Raw genomic sequence first — 20,345 nt, 5'->3', positions numbered from 1 at the left:
TGACACACACACACACATACGTGTCAAACATAGATTTACTGCCGCTTGTCTGACAAGAGGAGACAGTGAGATGCCATCACAAACACACCAAAAATAAAGACCAGACCAACACTTATCTCAGAAGAGCTAAAGCTATTGTCTTGTTTAACTGCTTTACCACGGAGGCCAACAAAGGTGACTATTCCTTGGACTCATATTCATCTTTTACCATATCCCTGCACCTCATCCCAACGGCGAGGAGATCCCACCACTGACCGATTTCCCTCCCGGACCACTTTTCCTATCCCAACGCTGATTTCTGCCCAGCGACATTTGGAAATCAGACGAACTGACTGCAGTTTTAAAAATCTAGTTCATATTTCTACAGTACCTCTGCATAATCTACCGAAATCAGATAAGCCTAAAACTAATATGGCTCTACTCAATGTGAGATCTCTTACCAATAAGAGCTTTATAGTCAATGATCTTATCGCTGAGAAGAAATTGCACTTCTTGATTCTTGTTGAGACCTGGCTCAGCTACGATGGTGCGCCTGCACTTGTCGAAGCCTGTCCCCCGAATTACAATTTCTTTCATTCGACTAGGCAGGGTAAACGAGGGGGCGGAATTGCCACTATTTTCTCAAGCCAATTTAGTTGCACAAAGGTCAGTTTTGGTGATTTCTCTTTATTTGAGTATCTTGCTATTGTTCTAAAGGCTGAACCAGCAGTACTAATTTTAACAATATACCGTCCGCCTAAGTTTTCCACAGTGTTCCTTCCTGAATTCTCTGATCTTTTGTCACTTATCATTACTAGCTACGATCGAATAATTATAAATGGTGATATGAACATCCACATAAATAATATGATGGATGCTAAAGCTATGGACTTCCTCAATCTTCTACACAGTTTAGAATTAACTCAGCATGTCACTGACATCACCCACAAACATGGTAACATTCTTGATCTAGTTATCTCTAGAGGGATAAGTGTCACTGATCTCCTGGTGTCCGATATCACTATATCCAATCATTACTGTGTATTTTTTGATGTTCTGTTAAACACTATAAGAAGCAAACCTGAATTCATAATCAAAAAACGGCATTTAGATGCTGCAGCAGAACTACGGTTTGCTGAGCTCACAAATTCTCCAATTCAGCTTGGCATTCTAAAAGAACAAATTGCCACCTACAATAAAGCTGTACGCACCGAGAGACAGGCCCACTTTTCAAAGATTATTACTGAGAATAGTGGAAACTCTAGGGTACTGTTCTCTACCATCGATCAGCTACTAAATCCAGCCCCCTACGACCCACTCAGCCAAGCCTCAATTCTGAAGTGCAAAGAATTTGCCAACTTCTTTCACAACAAGGTCACTTCCATTAGGACGGGCATTGTCAGAACAGCTGGTAAACTCCCTGACATCCCCCAAAACAGGCCTCCGATTTTAAGCTGTTTTACCAAAATTACAGATACAGAACTCCGTAAGATTGTATCACAAACCAACTCTTCCACATGCGCTCTTGATCCAGTCCCTAGTAACCTTTTCAAAAACGTTTATGAAAGTCTGTCTTCCTCTCTTTTAAGGATAATTAACATCTCATTGGAAACTGGAATCTTGCGGTAGTAAAACCATTATTAAAAAAATCAAACTTAGATAATAATATCCTTAGTAATTACAGGCCTATTTCTAACCTACCTTTCATGAGCAAGATACTTGAGAAAGTGGTATTTAATCAACTCAATACCTTTCTCAATGAAAACAGTATCCTAGAGAAATTCCAATCAGGTTTTACTGTAGATCCAATCACAGCACAGAAACAGTTCTTGTAAAAAATAATAAATTATCTCAGGCTTGCTGTTGATTCAAACAAAGTGTCAATCCTCATCCTTTTAGATTTAAGCGCAGCTTTCGACACTAACGACCATAATATTTTAATAAACCGTCTGGAAAATTGGGTCGGTCTCTCAGAAAGTGCTCTGAACTGGTTTCAATGCTACATCACAGGGAGAAAATTTTATGTTGGTCTTGGTAATCATATGTCCAAGAAATATGACATACCCTTTGGCGTGGCACAAGGAAGCTGTCTTGGTCCACTTCTATTTTCATTGTACATGCTCCTAATAGGTCATATCATTAGTCAACACAATGTCAGCTTTCATAGTTATGCAGATGACACTCAATTATACATTTCCGTTGAACCGACCAACCCAAACGCCTTATATTCCTTGACCAACTGCTTGGCTTCTATCAATCAATGGATGAGTGACATTTTCCTCATTCAATTAAAATTGAATTCAATTAAAATTGAATGAGGAAAAGACAGAGATACTTTTAATTGAAAACAAATTCAAAAGGGACAATCTTTTTAACAGACTTGGAGACCTCGCTCACCTGACTAAATCAGAAGTAAAAAGTCTTATCTGATTTCTAGATTCTGATTTAAGTTTTAACGCCCACATCACCAAAGTCACCAGGACAGCTTTCTTTCACCTGAGAAATATTGCCAAAGTACGACCAATTTTAACGCAACACGATGCTGAAAAATTAATTCATGCTTTTATTTCCAGTAGGTTAGATTATTGCAATGCCCTACTCACTGGTCTTCCAAAAAAGTCAATTCAGCGACTTCAGCTTATTCAGAACTCTGCTGCAAGACTTTTGGCAAAAGCCAGGAAGAGAGAGCGTATTACTCCTATTTTAGCTTCCCTTCACTGGCTCCCTGTTTCTTTTAGAATTGATTTTAAGGTCCTTTTACTCGTCTACAAAGCCCTGAATGGCATGGCACCTTCTTATATTTCTGACTCCCTAACTTTTTACCAACCACCCGGACCCCTTAGATCCTCTGATGCTACTCTTTTACATGTGCCCAACGTAGTCCACAAAAACAGAGGGGCAGCTGCTTTTACCCACTATGCCCCAAAACTCTGGAACACTTCTGCCTGAGGACATTAGACTTGCGAGCTCTCTGGGCATTTTTAAAAGCCTGCTGAAAACCTACCTATTCAGGTTGGCTTTTAGATAATGTATTTATTATAACTACTTATTATATTTATTACTACTTATTTGCACTGTTTTATCCCTCTTTCAATGTAAATTGTTTTTGTTGTTTTTATTAAATTGTTTTATGCCTTTTCTCTTTAGTGCTAAATTGTGAAGCATTTTGAGTTGCATTTTATGTATGAAAGGTGCTATACAAATAAAGTTTATCATTATTATTATTATTATTATTATTATTAATAATAATAATAATAATAATAATGTGAAATCCATATTACACTGTAGATCACTAACATAAGCTCACTGTCCCAATAATTTCTCCACCGACTGCAGCACAACACTAAATGTAGTGAAACTCCTCAACAAGTTAACTATTGATGCATTAATAAAGGAATCCCAACAATTCCACACAACAAATAGACATAGAATGCTAAATGTATATGTACTGTATATTTATAATAGGCAGAATAGGCAGCTTTGTTGGCCTCCATAATAAAGCAGTTAAACAAGACAAAACAGCTTTAGCTTTTCTGAGATAAGTGTCGGTTGACCCTCTGGTCTTTCGTTTGGTGTGTTTACATATGAACTACATACAGTCCATATGTTGGTTGACTCTACTGTATATGTAGACTGATATGTATAGTCCAGGGTCTGGCTTCTGATTGATTAATCCACTCTCTATTACTGTTAAACACTGCCTCTCTGCCTGGTTAATCCTGTTTGTCTTGATGTTAGACACTGCCTCTCTGGCTTCTGATTGCTTAACAATTGGTTAACACCTCAACATCAACAATTCAGAGTGGGATCAGTCTAACCAGTTTGATAACGTGTTAAAGAGAATAATTAAAAAACAAAAAAACACACACACAGCCTCATGTGCATTAGACATTGTGCATATGTTCAAAATGTAATTCCAAATGTAATCTGATTGATCATGAGGCCCTAATCACTATTAATTGCTACTGGGGTTGTCATCTATCTTGAGAGCCCTTTCCTTACAAAATGCCATATAGTAATTCAACATGGTAACATTTTAGCAAATGGAATCATCTCTGCTGTTTTTCAATACAGAGCAACGAACAGCAGGTAACATCTGTTTTTTCTCCATCCAAATCCCTTCAATAAATTAAATGCAGAACATCATCATTGCTATGTCTGGTGTTGATGACATAATGAAAGGTTATTCTGTCAGTAATCATCCCTCCTCCTTCCGTCTGATTAACACAGCATCCAGAGCAGCACCACAAGAGGTGTGTGTGTGTGTGTGTGTGTGTGTGTGTTTGTGTGTGTGTGTGTGTGTGTGTGTGTACTCACTGAGATAGAAAAAGTTTCCTGGCAGGGAGTTCTGGTTCAGGTTGTTGTAGGTGAGGTCCAACACTTCCAGAGCTGGCAACGAACCAAATCCCCTCGGCAAGCCGCTCAGACGGTTCATACTGCACACACACATGCACACGCACTTCTATTCAAAATTCTGCATCATTACTGTTCTTGCAGTGATCAATTTATTAAAACCTTTTCAAATTTAATTCAATTTGTCACTGACACAGCACAAGGTCAAGGAAATTTCAGTTCAGCATCAGAGATAATTTCAGAAGGCTTTCTGCTTTGTTCAGTATCAATAGAGAGGGTTGAAAGGCCAAAAGGTGTGTTGCCCAAACTGGTCGTTAACTGTGTGCTGGTCAAATCCAACTGGTCGCCAAGTGTGTGTTCCCCGAACTCAACTGGTCGTCAAGTGTGTGCTCCCCAGTTGCTTGTCAAGTGTGTTTTCCCTAAATCCAACTTATCGTCAAGTGTGTATTCTCCAAATCAATCAATATATCAATCAATCAATGAGCCTGTCTGTCTGCATGCCTGTCCTTGGGGAATGACTATTATCCATGTCAGTGGCCAAACAAGCGCAGAGCAGCTCAAAGACATGGAATTAGCAAGACAGGGAGGATTTGATCAGCAGAGGCAAATTGATTCTGCGACAGTGTCTTGTGTTTACGTGTGTGTGTGTGTGTGTGTGTGTGTGTGTGTGTGTGTGTATGGAGGCAATTTACAGGTCGGAGGGACAAACTGCTTTTGACAAATGAGATAAAGTACTTACAGGCATGCCCACAGATAGACACACACATACACAAAGCTGGAAAAATAAACAATTAGACAATCAAAAGTGAACACGCAGCCTGAATAGAAGTGTGAGGCTTATACTATCCAGATGATGTTTGTCTGTGGATCAATACACACCAAGGCCCATCTCCTAATCCTAGCTCACATTGACACCCTGGCTGTGTGTGTGTGTGTGTGTGTGCCTATACTGTGCCTACCAGCATTAGAGATCCTAAGGCAACAAATATAAGAAGCATTTCTACTAGACGGGTGAGGAATTGAATCAACTTGTCCAACTCTGTAACCATGTGTACACACACACACACACACACACACACACACACACACAGGACTGCTGTTTGAGTTGAGAGCAGTTGAGACACTACTCAATAGTTGGTTAAAAAAACACTGTAAACGCTGAAGCCGGTCTAAGGTGAATGCAGACTGTGTGATTTGTCCGTCTTATTGCTGTCCGAGACAAATTTTTCACATCTGGGCAAAATCTTTTGTCATGAACGATGGTCGGCAGTCTTTGTTTGTCCAGTGTGACAAGGTCAACGACAGCCGATCCATGGAGTCCTAGGCTCCGACAAAGTTCTGGCAGTCTCAGAAATTTGAGAGCCTTGAGTACATAGCCTGCTTAGCCACTTACAGGTATCTGTAACATTGTGACAGTATAGGAAAGGTTAATATCGCCGCCAACACAGACTGAATTAAGTGTCCCGAATTGGATACACCTTTTGCATCTCAAAAATATGTGCGCTATCATCCATTTGCATGGACTAGAAGAAAATCAATTGCAAGTTAAGGTAAAAGCGATATTAAACGTAAAAGAAGACAGATGGAGGATGGTTAATTTATGAGAAACTGTGATTTTTTGGTCATATGCTGTCCGGAATTGGATACAGTGACGCTGTATCCAAGTTGCAAGTTACAGTTGCCTCCCCCTGCGTTGTCCAGCCTGCTATGGTCTGCTGTCGTTGCTAGGCTAACATTAGGTTGTCAGGTTTGTGTGCTTTCACGCCGTTCACTGCGTTGTGCTGAAAGTCACCCAATCATGTTTCAAAAACGGTAAATTATCATACTCTTATCATATCTTCATATCATATCTTATCATAATGTCAAGTACTTTTGAGTCATCTGTCTGAAGTCTAAGTCAAGTAAGTCGCAAGTCATAAAATTTGTTTCATGTCCCCCACCTCTGCGGAATGTTATATTGCATCTAAGGGCTTAAGGGTGGTAGCAGCAGCATGTCTGTATATTACATCGCCATAGTCAAAGACAGAAAGAAAAGTTGCCTCAATGATTCTTTTTCTACATGAAACAGGGAGGCAGGATTTGTTTGTATACAGATAGGCAAGTTTCATCCACAACTTTCTTACAACATTATCAACATGAACGTAAAGAGTTTGTTATCAATCCACATACCTAAGTATTTATAGTGTGGAACCATCTCTAATGAACTACCATTTAGGGTGTTAATCTGGAGTTTGGTGTTGTCATTTCTCAATGAGTGCTTCTTCCAGAATATTGAATGAAGTTTGCAGATTATCAGCAGCAAAACTGCATAGAATCAGTGGAACAGTATGGTATTGTGTCATCTGCATAAAGATGTATTCTGCAGAGTTTTAAATTGAGACAATATCATTAATATAAATAGTGAACAAGACAGGACCTAACATTGAACTTTGGGGGACACCTTTTGTCACACATATAATCTCTGATTGAATATCAACCACTTTTACACACTGATATTGATAAATAAGGTTATTATGAAACCAGTTACATGCAACGGAGTCAAGACCAATAAGTGAAAGTCTGTGTAAAAGCAGGGAATGATCGACTTTGAAAGATCAACAAACAGATCAGCACAATGTTGATTTTTGTCCAGAGCAGACACAATATGATTTAAAACTTAGGTAGTGGCTGTGATGGTGCTATGATTTGACCTGAAACCAGATTGATGAGAGTTCAACTGAGAATGCCTCAAGGGAAATGCCTTGAGTTGATCATTTATTAGAGACTCCAGGATTTTGGCCAGACAGGCTAATTTGGAGATAGGCTGGTAGTTATTGATATCATTTTTATCTCCTACATTATGCAGCAGGAGAACATGAGCAGCCTTCCATGCCTTCGGGATTAAACCCTATATGATGGATAGGTTAAAAAGATGTGTTATCTGATTTGAGATTAATGGAGCAGAGAGTTTTAGAAGGAAGAGGTCTAAACTATCATCGCCAGTTGATGTCTTGGAGCCAATGGCTAAAAGTGCATCTGTGACTACTTTTGTGGCAGGGTTAGGGTTAGCACATATCCTGTACAGACCCACAGCGCGTGTTCAATTCCATTCACTGAAGCACTGCAACACGGTTCAATTACCTAATTCCACTAGCATTACTTAAAGGATAATGCTGGTGTTTTTTAATGCATTTCTTACCGTCAACAAATCCTATGAAAATAACAAAATCAGCAATGTGTTTGCTCTACTCCCATTACTTTCCGACTTCCCACGTACCCTTTTTAGCCTTCAACCGGAAGTCACTGGCTCCAATTGTAAGCTAAAACCCTTTAAATACAGCTCAAAAAGACATACGCATTGCTAACTGTTACCACGAAAAGTCAGGCTATTGCAGTTATTACCAAATCAAATTCAAATGGAAACACATTCTTCATTACGCCGGGGACTATTTTGGGTGCTACGGAACTACTTTCCTGAGATGGAAAACGTGTTTACGGTCGGCTTATTAAGTTGTTTGAGGAAGAAGTAGGCTGGCCCGGTGCATCGCAATGATGAAATATGCTGCCCAGAGCAACAGTATGGCTCTTTGACGTGTTTTTAATCGTTTTTTTTAATACAATGGAGTTCTATGGCTACTGGGACATGGCTTTATTGGGCATTGGCTACATGGATGAGACTTAGCAAAACAAATTCATTGCTGATGTTGTTATTTTAATAGGATTTGTTGACGGTAAGAAATGCATTAAAAAACACCAGCGTTATCCTTTAAATACCACAAGGTAACGTTAAAGGCACCTGCCGTTAAAGTTTGTAGGGCAGCGAAGACGAGTTACTGTCTATAAATCCCCGTTACTAACTGTGGAATGTTAAGCTTCACTTTTGTTTTCACACCGGGAGACTGTGGATTGAGTTCAGTGCTGCTGGTCTGCCGTCTGTACATCTCCAAATTACAGACATGATGTGATGCGCACATCAGGCACATTAGAGATCGATTTAGATCCATTTCCATACAATGAGCAACTTTTGATTTTGTGCCTCTGTATGGGAAACACTGCGTCGCACAGTCAGAAACGCCTTCTAGAGGCCATCTGATGAAGCACAACATCTCACTAAGCGTTACCTGACTGACTGACTGACTGACTGACTGACTGACCTCAATTTGCGTCGTGATGCCCTCGGCTGCGCCGTGGGAAAAAGGGGAGAGAAAAGGGAGAATTTAGGAGACTCAGACTATTAGCATATGATGGCCTGAAGTTTTCTGCTAAATTGCCAGGATCCTTGGTTCCAGAATCAAACAGATGGCCTGCTGCCATGAATTGTTTGTCAAAAGTTGTGCATATGTCCAGTGACCAGTGACCAGTTAAATGACAGTGACCATCATATGAGAAGCTAAAGAAACGCTAGTTTTATTCCCAGTAGAATCAACTACGTTCCAGAATTTCGCTGAGTTAGGGTTTGGAGGTAGAAACTGCATTTATATAATATGATTTGGCTTTCCTAACTGAGGAAGCGCATTTACTTCTCAGCTGTCTAAAAGCTCTAAACTGCACCATCATTTTCTGTGGCAGGTTGAATTTCTTCAGTTGCAGTAGAAAGTACTGGGAAATTATGGTGCCCAGGAATCTGAATGACTCCGCTGTGATGACTGGGGAGTTGACCAGGATGAGGGGGGTGATTGGGGCTGGGCTCTTCCTGAAGTCCACTACTATCTCTACTGTCTTTAAAGCATTGCGCTTCAGGTTGTTTTGGCTGCACCATGATGCCAACTGTTCAACCTCCCATCTGTATGCAGACTCGTCACCATTGGTGATTAAGCCAATGAGGGCTGTGTAGTCTGCAAATTTCAGGAGTTTGACACAGCCATGCGGGCTGTCAGGCACGCTGAGCTGGGAGAGTTTGTCCTGGAGCTGGGATGATGGTGTTGAAGGCGGAGCTAAAGTCCACAAACAGGATCCTAGCGTATGTTCCAGGACAGTCCAGGTGTTTGAGGATGTAGTGCAGGGCCATGTTGAATGCGTCCTCTACAGACCTGTTTGCTCTGTAGGCGAACCGCAGTGGGTCTAGGGTGGGGTCTGTGATGGTCTTGAGGTGGGTCAGCACAAGGCGCTCAAAGGTCTTAATTACCACAGAGGTCAGGGCGACAGGTCTGTAGTCATTAAGACCTGTGATCCTTGGCTTTTTGGGGACTGGGATAATGTTCAATATTCTACAGTGTGAGAAGTTTCTGACAGTTCAGTTCTTACATTTAAGGTAAGACTACATACCTAGTTGCTAACCCTGGATACCAATGGTGTATTGGTAGATCTAGTCAGTATTATACACATCTCTAGCTTAGCCAAGTGTTGTTCATATCCACTGGTTTTTCTAGTACTATCATTTGAAAAATGTTAAGTACAAGAAAGCTGTAGAAATGCCTGTTTTCCCCGAATTTCAACAGTGCAGTTACTTTAATATATTGTTAATTTAAAAAAGCAAGTACCACACTGTAGCATTTTGGAACAATCATCTAAACTTTTGATAAGACTAAATTTACAAGACAAACAGTCTAACAGCCCTGTGACATTGAATTTTGTAGAAGCGTCCCTGCCCGAAATCGAACATGGGTCTCTCGATTGATAGTCTGCAATCTAACTCCCTATGGCACACTTTCAGCAACATGACCAAAAGTGGTGAACAGAGCAACCGACCCACATTGCGATCCTTAGGCCCCTGCTGTCGCAGGACTAAAAACTTACAATACTCTACTCGCATATTTCGTGTTCAGGTGGTAAAATAAGTTGCTGGTGTTTCAACCCCTGGTAATGACAGTCATGCTACAAAGCTTGCAGATGATAGTTTTGTATTTTTATAACCAAACCATGTCCACTTTCACTTTTACTTCCTTCAAGCTGTCTCCGCTTACACAAACAAACGTACATGGGTGCTACTCGTAAGCTTGTTTTTACCAATTTTGCGACTTATGACAGACTGCTTGAAGTTGTAGTGCCAATAAAGATCAACCCCATTTTGTCCGCCTTGTATGGGTACCATCTGCAAACTGAGCAAAACATCTCTGGTATGGAGGGATAAAACTGTGTCTTCTATAAAGGAAGAAAGTTTCTCCCTCATTTCTATTCATGCCATTGTGCATCTTTATGCTGATGACACAATTTTGTATTCTAGTGGCAAGAGTATATCTCAAGCACGTAAGGATGCACAGCTAGCCTTTGATGTCATTCTGAATAATTTATATGATCTCAATCTTGTCAAGCTTGACAAGACAAAATACATGGTTTTCTCGAATGCAAAATCTGAGAATTCATGTCAGAATCAAATTGTTACACTGAATGATCAACCAATAAAACTAGTCAATTCATATACATATCTGTGGATCTGGATTGACAACAAGTTAAATTATTGAAAACATATTGAGACCCTGGTGAAGAAACTTAAATTAAGAACTGGCTTTTATTTTAGGAACAAAGCTTGGTAAAATACCTGCTTATTTGGCTTCACTTTTAACATACCAAGAAAGTAGATATGATCTCCGTTCTCATTCCATTCTACTTTTCTCACTGCCAAAGGTCCGTACCGAACAAGCAAAAAGGTAATTTAGCTATCACGTTCCCTGGTCTTGGGATTTTCTTCAAGAGAGTCTGAAACTGCAGGTTCTTGTTACTCTCTCATATTTTAAATCCATGATAGCTGATTACATTCTAAATCAATGTGTCTGCTTTGCAAACAAATCATAAATTGAGTCACTCTGTGACGATCCTCTGGCTGGAATACATCTTAGGGCAGTTTTGTGGGTGGGGGTCTAGTCTAGTCCTGAAATAATTTCCACTCTGAATGTAGTTCTCTGTTCGGGGGTGTGGTTTTTGAGCCGGGCCTGGGCTTGATCCCTGCCCTAATTCCGCTATATTTTAATGTGATTATGTATATTTGTACCTATCAATTTTATATGTATTTTTTTGTATGTATTGTGTCATATAACATTGCTGCTGGCACTGCCATTTATTGGACCAGGTCTCTCTTGAAAAAAAGATTGTATCTCAATGAGACAACCTGAGAAAATAAAGGTTAAATAAATAAAATAAATATTTATAACACTATGACAACACTATATAGAGTTGAGACATTTGGTTCCGGAAGCACTTTTGACGCAGATTTGACACAGAATTTACAGGGTTGTACAGTGCAACAATACTGTTGACAATATTGTCGCATTGTACACACAGATCATCTCTGCATATTTTATCGTTGACGTTTCAGGACTTGAACCCACAACACTGTGAGCAGACAACGTAGTGAGATGCAGTGTCTGTGTGCATGTGTGTGGAGGAAACTCAGACAGCAGACAAGGCTGGCCCTGGGGCAGCAGAGCCAGAGCATAAACAACAGAGAAAGTTAACAATTTACTCCTACAACTGAGATTTACAAGGAATCAGAATGGAGGGGTGGGGGCAAGCGCACACAAAACAAACACACAGATGGAGGCGTACCCGAGATTGAGGTGTTTGAGTTTCTGCAGGCTGCTGATCTGAGTAGGAAGCTCCTCAATCTGGTTGTTAAACATGTTGAGAACCTCCAGGTTCTTCAGCTCAGAGATGTTAGCAGGCACCACTGGATGAGAGACAGAGAGAGCAAGAGAGAGGAGAAAAATGACAAGCATATCAGATTCCATGTTCATCCGAGCATGTGCACGTGCATAAACACACACACACACACACACACACACACACACACACACTTTCTCTTCTCCAACATGTTCATGGCTTTATATCTCCAACTAAGAAAGAGACAGAGACAGTGAGGTTACACACACACCCTCCCGTCCCCATCTCCTGTTAACAAGCTAATCATCGTTAGCCCGGGGCTCAAACAAACCTCACGTCTTTGATGGCTCAATTAGCCGTTGTGTTGACCCCAGCTGTACACTTTGACATTTTAACATGATGGACATATCTGCTTCTCTCCTTCACCTCTATCCCTCCACTCATCCATCTATCCATCCATCTACTCATCCATGGTTCTATCCCTCTTTGTCTGTGGCCAGAAAGGTGGACACAGATCAATGGGCTGATAATGAAGAGCAGAAAGTTTCTATCAGATTACCAGGCTGATCAATGGAAAGAGGGAGGGATGGAGGAGGGAGAAAGGGAGAATGAGGGAAGATAGACACCAAACAGGCCCTGATGTGAATGCTGCCGTGGGGATGAGTTGTGGGGAGGTGAGGTCTTGGCATACTGATACCATATCAGAGGGACCTTTCACAGAAGGCATCGGAGTGTGTCTGTGTGTGTGTGTGTGTGTGTGTGTGTGTGTGTGTGTGTGTGTGCGTGCGTGCGCAGTCACAACATTGAATTCCTCTGCTTTTGAAGCTGACAAACTACACATGAAAACTTTGTTTCAGGCTGAAAGAAGCACAGTGCCGTCCAGTCAGATGAGGACTGCTACTAAAACACACAGATTTATGAGAAGAGGAAAGCTTAATCATTAAAAGTGCGATCACAACTACAGTTTGTTTTCTTTGGTCAAAACCATAGTGGAAAAACAAACTTTTTCGCATTTTTGTATTCAATTTGTTTAGGTTCACACTACCCTATTACAAGCAAACCATTTTACCATGTCACCATGTCTTACAAACTATTCTCCATTTTTTCTCTTAAAATACAGAGCTGTGCTGTTCTCTGCTGTTCTGAAAGATCCAGTCTATATCACACACTGTATCAGGCTGGATAACCACGGTGGCTGTTAAAAATGTAATGCCATGTTGAGTTTCCTTGGCTGACAATAAGGCAACAGTAATGTGGGCCTGGTAAATTTAAGACTAAGCTCAAATTAGTGAGCTGCAGCTTTTGTGCACCTCAGTGCTGTTACTGTTCAGTTTTATGCATAAGGGTCTGTGTGTTGTTAGCCTGGTTCCAGACTCCTGAATCGCGACCCGCCCACTCTTCAGATTTGGTCGAGCGATTCAGAGTTTGGTGTTGAAGGCAATTTCTCGATCAGGCCAATCAGCGCCTTTGTGGGCAGGACTAAAGTTTGAACCGTTCGTGCAACAGTTTTTTATTGCCGTTTCGGCATAATATTTGTTGAAATCATTCCTTAACCAACATATTGTCTTTGCAAAGACAATATTTTTGTCAAAAACGATGACATTCTTGGTAAAGTTAGTAATACACCCAGCATCAGTGTAACTGAAAATAATAGATAATAATAGATACGTCAGTCACTAGTGATTGGTTCGGGGAAAACACCCCCCCACACAGAAAACGGCTAACATGGAGTGGAAACAAAATGGCCATTCAGTGAATATCAGGCTAGTGTGTTGTCATAAAAACAGTAAAAACTGTAATCACTTCAAGTCGAGCATGTGACCAAGGCTGCACATCTTTTTCCTCTCACTCTCCAATATACTATCCATCAGCCAATCAAGCCAATACTAGTACTGAGCAACTTCCAGTGGCCAACAGTAGAGGACTAAAGATAGAGGATGTCATGTTGTGTCTTCTAGTCAGTGAGGACTAACTAACCCTTGACAGCAGTGACTGTCTCTCTCTCTCCATGGTCGGTGGTTTTAAAAGGTCCTTGTGGTTCACTGAGGATGTCAGGAATCAATTCCATTTAGCTGGCCTCACTCTCTGTGGGCCGCTGACCAGGGCTGAATCAATGGTAATAACACGACCCCCCATCCAGGTGGACAAAACCTACACAATTTATATGGTCCTCCGTACAATATACTCTATTGATTTCCATATGGGCTTCTCTATCTAGTTATCTGGGTGTATGACCTGGGGACTTGGTGGATTGTGTGTGTGTGAGAGAATGAGTGTACTGCATGAAGAGCATGCACACAGATATGATTCGTGACATTTAGTGTTTGTGTGTGTTGGGAAATGGTCAGCTAGACTGATGGTAATGACCAGAGTGGAGGCATGTTACAACTGGGTGGCAGCCAATAGGAGCTCAACCTTTATGTAGTCTTTCTCTCTCTAATGAAAGACTTTCCAAATGTCACTGTAATTCTTGACTACCTTCCAAAGTTCAGAAGGCAGCGACATCACTTCCATCTTTTATAACACAGTGCAGCTTTTTTTGTTGGATTGCCAACCTAGCTGGGATAAGAAGACCTCTATTGCATTTACACCATAACCACCATTAAAAAGGACCTACGGGGTATATGTGTGTGAGGTAGCAGGGGTGGGGATAGTTGGTTACATTAAAAAAATAATACAACAGCTATGAATTCTGGGAGGGTTGAGCTGAGGATTTAGCATACCTAAGAGTGCCCAAAGGCAGGTAATGACACCAATTAGCTAATCCCAGTGCTCTTTGATCTGGGCTAAAAATAATGAAGGAGCCACATGTGTGTAATCTCTCCGTCTCTAACATCAGATTAGAGAACAACAGCCACACAAACCACAACAGACAACAGACAACGTCAAGAAGTCAAGAAGAGGAAGGAAAATAATTGAACACATACCAAATTTAAATCAACTTGAGCATTATCTTTGACCCTGTGTGTGCGTGTTTCAGTGTCAGTGTTTCCCACAAAGTGTTAGTCAAGTCTGTAGTGGCTGAGTAACCCCAAACACCTAAATAGCATGCACACTTGTTTTCTATCTACCATTTTTGTGTACTATGCAAGGACAAATAAACCCTTTAGTTAAAATCCTTTAGTTTGCATTGCAATTACAAGTCAACTTTGCGATGGCTGTGTCTGAAAGATAGTCAAGAGGGAAAACTATAGTGTGGCTCCATTAAAATGGCAAAAGCCCATAATTTCCACCACTTAGAGGGGCTGGGGTTTGCATAAATGGATTTGAGTGGAAAAAGTATTTGAACTAAACTAATAAATTAATGGATCAAAGGTTGATCAGACAACCTGTAGCCAATACCAATACATATATATTCGCCGGGATCGTACCCAATTCCAATATTGAATCAGTGCATCCCTAAAGGCTGGGACACATTACACGTTTTTGAAGCCCGATTTGGCAATGATTTGAGATCGGGCGGGGTCGCCGGTAGTCCAGGGTAGTCACGTTGTTTAGTCGCACCTGTAATCGTTATGTGTGTGGAAGTGAAAGACTCAAATCTCTCTCCCATGATCCCAATCGGCAACGTCACGATGAGATCAAACATGTTTGATTTTATCGGGGCTTGTCTTTGCATGATCATGTGGTTTGTGCTCGTCAAAGACTTTTTTTCAATAGCCAATGAAAACGGAGATTGCGACAGACGAAGTAAGCGGCATGTGTTCTCAGTCTTTTTTCCATGCAAATTGCAGCACAAACCACAATTGCTGCAAGCCGTGTGGGCTGCATGTTTGTTTTGGAATCAAAATATCACGGAAAAAAGCATTCTCGCAAGTGCAGGTGTACCACGAAAAATCACATTCTCGCGAGAGAACTGCGGCCACGTATTCACAGTCTTTTGTATACAGTCTATGTCTTTTGATTTGCGCTCCTCAAAGACAACTGTTGTTGTGTGTGTGCATCACAAGAGACTGGAAATCTGCAGATTTCAGTTGTTAAATGTGCGCTGCTCAAACTTTTCATTGTCGTTATTATGATTGGAAAAATCTTTTAATGTGTCCCAGGCTTTAGTCAGTCTGAAAATATTAGTTGCAACCAGTGACATACTCTGATAATAGTGTGACATAATTTCACCATCATTCACCATCAAGATTTTTCTTGAATCAAGTTGGAATTATCTGGAAACATGTGGAGCAATCTCCCTTGGATATTAGATATTATCATTTGTGTCATGAAAAACCTTGAGACACCTGAAATCAAATGAAACTGCCAATTGAGTGAGACAATTTCACTTATTTCCAAACGCAGATTTTTGTCACATGCTTTAACAGAAACAAGATTTTAAGGCCAAGTCCAAGATTAAAGCCACAGTAGGCAAGTTTGAAGGAAAACAGGAAAATAAACACACTTCTCACCCCTCTTCCGTCCCTCCAGTAACCACTGACAACACAGAGCAAAGCCCTCCTGTTCCAGAATTTGCCTCAATTGGTCAGATGCCTAAGCACCAAATTTAATTTGAAGGGTGACATCAATACTGCTGAGATTCTGACATATTAATTTACTCATTTATGTTCACCCAACATGTGGATTGCTTTTGCTGAATTCAAACAAAATGTGAACTTATAAAACCTACCTGCAACAGCTTTAAATGATTTGTAAGATAATAATATTTTGCAAGGTGATGGTTCACGTTCGTAATACTGATTTCTACTTGTCCTGCTTTCAGATAATTCAGATTGGGCAGTGATCTGTACAACACAATAAGGAGAAGCAGGAGAGGAATCTGCTAATAGTACATTTCCATTATAAAGTATTTTTAATAATAATAATAATGTATTTTTAATAATAATTATAACCCTTCATTTCCAGTATTAAATGGGTACAGAAATCCTTTAACACAACAGTTTCAGTTCCTTGTTTAACAGATGCTGCAACACTGAGTTTGTTGATGGGCCTATCCTGACCTCTAGTGGTAGAAAATCACATCACTTCATTCTAATACTTACTGACTGGGTTGTTACTGAAGGTGAAGAGTCAATATGTACATGCTGTTACAGAGGAAATAGGGGCACATGAGCTACAACTATTTGCACTGTTTGTTACTTATTGTAACTATATGAATCTGATTAAACTGACCCCAACACTCATCTTTTTTACCTTCCATGCCAAAAGGCACAAAACGGCTGAGCAGAAGGCTTTGTGGCTTGTATTCAGTATCTGAAATTAAAGGTTCCATATTCTACACTTTCCAGTGTTTTATTTTATGTCTTGAGGTCCATTAAAAGTTTGTTTGGTGTCATGTACTAAAAACATTCTCAATCCATTTTTACACGTTCATTTTCCAGCATCTCTCTGAGCCTTACCAAGAACAGGCTGTTTCTGTTGCTGTGTCTTTAAGGCTCATTAATATTAACATAAAATTATTAAAATATTAATATTAAATTAATATTTTTACCAGCAAAAATATACCTCTCATAAAAATATACCTACCTCTTTTCAGTGCTGTTTTCTGTATAGAATCAGGTACTGTGCATTCATTTAAAACTTGCTCACTGACTTATACAATGAGTACAACTGTAACAGTGAAAAAAAAGACTTTCTGCTGCTACTTTGAGAAATACTGCACTGAAAAAAGTGAAAATATATGCCATGGTGCAAAAGTGGCATAAAATGATTTTGTTTCCTAACACTGATGCACATGATCGTGATGAATAATAGTGATCACAATATTTTGCAAAATCATTGATTATCATTTTAGCCGTAATTGTGCAGCCCTATTTCACAAATTGATATTAATTCTCAAGTATGGTTAGCTATGTAAGGCATGTAATAATTTCAGACCCTGCCTGCATGTCAGCAGAATAAATGAGGAAGGAGCTTACCTGTGAGCTTGTTGTGGCTGAGTACCAGCTGAGTGATGTTGGACAACGTGACTGAAACAAGAAGCAGCATTATATCAGTACAGGACTGCACACAACTCTGCATTTAGTAGTGCATCTTTATAGTTTGTTTCTAAGCTACTTGTGCATTACTTGTATAATTCCATTTTAGGGAATGTCATACTTTTATTTTGCTTCATTTCTTACCTTTTAGTTTACTAAATGTGCTGGCAGTTACTAGCTACTTTAACATGGGATAACTTCTTGAAAACACACAATCAGAGCTAGCAATCTCCTCTCTGCCCTGTCTTTCCTGTCTCTCTCTTCTGTGACTGTCTAAAAAAAAAAACAGAACTGTTCTTTAAGTTAAGTATGGGTGTTTCAGAGTGTCTGTAATCAATGCTGGTTAGTAGTTCCAATACATGTAACTAAACTAGTAGTAAACTACATTTCACAATAGCTTGGTGGTAGTTCAACCATATTCAAATTTGAATATTGTTTTAGGAGTATATTACTTTTTGGTCATTTTGAGGCATAGTTAACTACTGCAACTACCAACTATTTTTGTCTAGAAAAGAAGGGAAAGAAAAGCAAGTTTTTTTTTTCATTTACTCTTTTACTTGTTGTACCAGTCAGATGTTACAAAGCCCCCTTTCTTTTTTTAATTCTTTATTTTAAGATAAGATAAGATAAGATAGCATTTCATTAATCCCCTTGAGGAAATTCAGGATTCATTTTAAGTTTCCATCCAACAGAAAGTTACCATTCATGCCACCTATTTCTGTGAAGTAGCCAAATAGTGTAGCTTGGTTTGGGTTTAGATCCAGACTGAGTGTAAACGTAGTTACATCCAACAGATAGTAAACATTGTGATAAAGCCATATAGGTTTATTTGGTTTGGTTGGACTCTAGTTTCTGGCAGGCAGCTGTCAACATTCATTCACTTTATTTCTAATAACATCCTCATCAGTGGTAGTTTTGCAGTCACGTGAATTTGTATTATATGACACTGCAGATGTAGATATGATCCCTTTTCACAAATGGTTTGAACTACTTTTCACAAGTAACTGGTGAACTAAATTGCATTTGTCTTGAATGTAGCTTTGCTGTAGATCCACTTCTTCCAATTTGCCAAATTTGCCATTTTCCAACAACTGGTAGCTTGAAAAACTACACTTTGTAACTTCCCCAACACTATGCTTCAGGTTAAGTATGGTATTTCTATTGTAGGTTAATTTTATTGAAGGTTTTGCGTTTTTCTACCACCTCACTAGGAGCTGTCTGCAGTGACGTCATCACCCATGGCCAGAAAGGAGTCCTAGCTGTGTTCATTTACTTAAATTTTTCAAATGTAGAACAGAAGAGTAGTGACAGTTTCGAATAGTAGGCTCAAGACACACATTGAAGTGAACTTTAGGATGTTGTCTTACACAGTCCTGGGATGTCCAGCATGTTGGAAATGCCTCTATCGCACATCTCCACTTCGGGTAGGTTCTTGTCCCGACTCTCCTCCACTACCTTCTTCAGAGACTTGGACATTTTCTGAAATGATTTATCCAGAAAAAAAACAAAAAAACATGATGTCAGAAACGGTGTCGTGCATTACGATGCCACAATATATTTAAACCGATTTAACTTCCACAGGACCCACACACTGTTTACAGTAGGGGAAATTAACGGAAGTTATGTTGAGATAACACGAGTTAAACGTCGGTTTCTGACGCCAGAAAGGTACCGACAGCTTTTCTAGTAACGGCGAGGCTTACCGTTTGGAAAAGAAAGACTGAAAAAGAGGAATCTGTTTATTTTTATTTCCAGATAGAGACTTCGCTCCGAGCATACACCCTACCGGAAGTTGATGTGCGAGCCAGAAAAGTCTCAGCATTCCATAAAAGGACACTTCCTGTTCCTGGATGTAGGCTACCCAAATAATCTCGGTTCATTTGAAGAGGAGAATGTGTCAAAACAAATTTAAAAAAGATTCAATTTAAACAAGACTTAAGCCTCTCATACATCACAGGATTTTTAAAAAACCTATGCGTCTGATACACGTATTCAACACGTCTTTTACAACTTTTTTTCCCCCTTCTAGTTAAATTGCTTTCTTTGTAAAAGGAGTATAACTTGCAAATGCTCACACACATTAAAGGTGACGCCTTGGATTACACTGAAGGTAATTATGTGCTCCTATTGATGTTTTTTCCCCCCCCCCAATATCCTCATGCTAAGTGTGTGAGATAATTTGATCAACTAAAGAATACTGCTCCTGGCCATGATAATATTCCTGTCTCTATTGTTAAATAAGTTAAAATGTCTATTGTTGCCCCTTTGACTCATATTTTAGTCTCCATAGCTAATGGTGTACTTCCAAAGGATCTGAAATTAGCTAAGGTTATCCCACTTTTTAAAGCTAATGATCCTATCTCCTTCACAAATTATTAACCAATGCTTCACAAAACCCATTGGCGATCCCGAATAACCAGCAGTAAATACATTATTACATATTTCAGTTAAGCATAAACAGGTGTCAATATCAAACAAATATGCACCAGAGAAGTCCATATGTACAAGATGCTTTATTTTTGTCATATACCCTACAAGACTCTAATACGAAGACGTCCACTAAACCTTCACTTT

The 20,345-nt window shown here is 39.8% G+C and overlaps 1 protein-coding gene across 1 annotated transcript in view; it reads right to left on the bottom strand.

The window, feature by feature from the left end:
• Positions 1 to 19,567, bottom strand: part of rsu1 (Ras suppressor protein 1) — a 94,811-nt gene extending 75,244 nt beyond the window's left edge. The window contains exons 1-5 of the mRNA XM_071906671.2: positions 19,475 to 19,567; positions 19,139 to 19,250; positions 17,712 to 17,762; positions 11,794 to 11,914; positions 4,297 to 4,415 (exon numbers count right to left, since the gene is read on the bottom strand). Of these exons, the coding sequence (XP_071762772.1) occupies positions 4,297 to 4,415; positions 11,794 to 11,914; positions 17,712 to 17,762; positions 19,139 to 19,247 (400 nt within the window). The 5' untranslated portion in view covers positions 19,248 to 19,250; positions 19,475 to 19,567. The remainder of the gene's footprint in view (positions 1 to 4,296; positions 4,416 to 11,793; positions 11,915 to 17,711; positions 17,763 to 19,138; positions 19,251 to 19,474) is intronic.
• Between the last annotated feature and the right edge of the window lie 778 nt (positions 19,568 to 20,345).

Source organism: Centroberyx gerrardi, chromosome 22, assembly GCF_048128805.1.
Source record: "Centroberyx gerrardi isolate f3 chromosome 22, fCenGer3.hap1.cur.20231027, whole genome shotgun sequence".
In the NCBI taxonomy this organism is placed as follows: Eukaryota; Metazoa; Chordata; class Actinopteri; order Beryciformes; family Berycidae; genus Centroberyx; species Centroberyx gerrardi.
The sequence above is the reverse complement of the archived record's forward strand: the minus strand, read 5'-3'. Positions and strand labels throughout refer to the sequence as shown.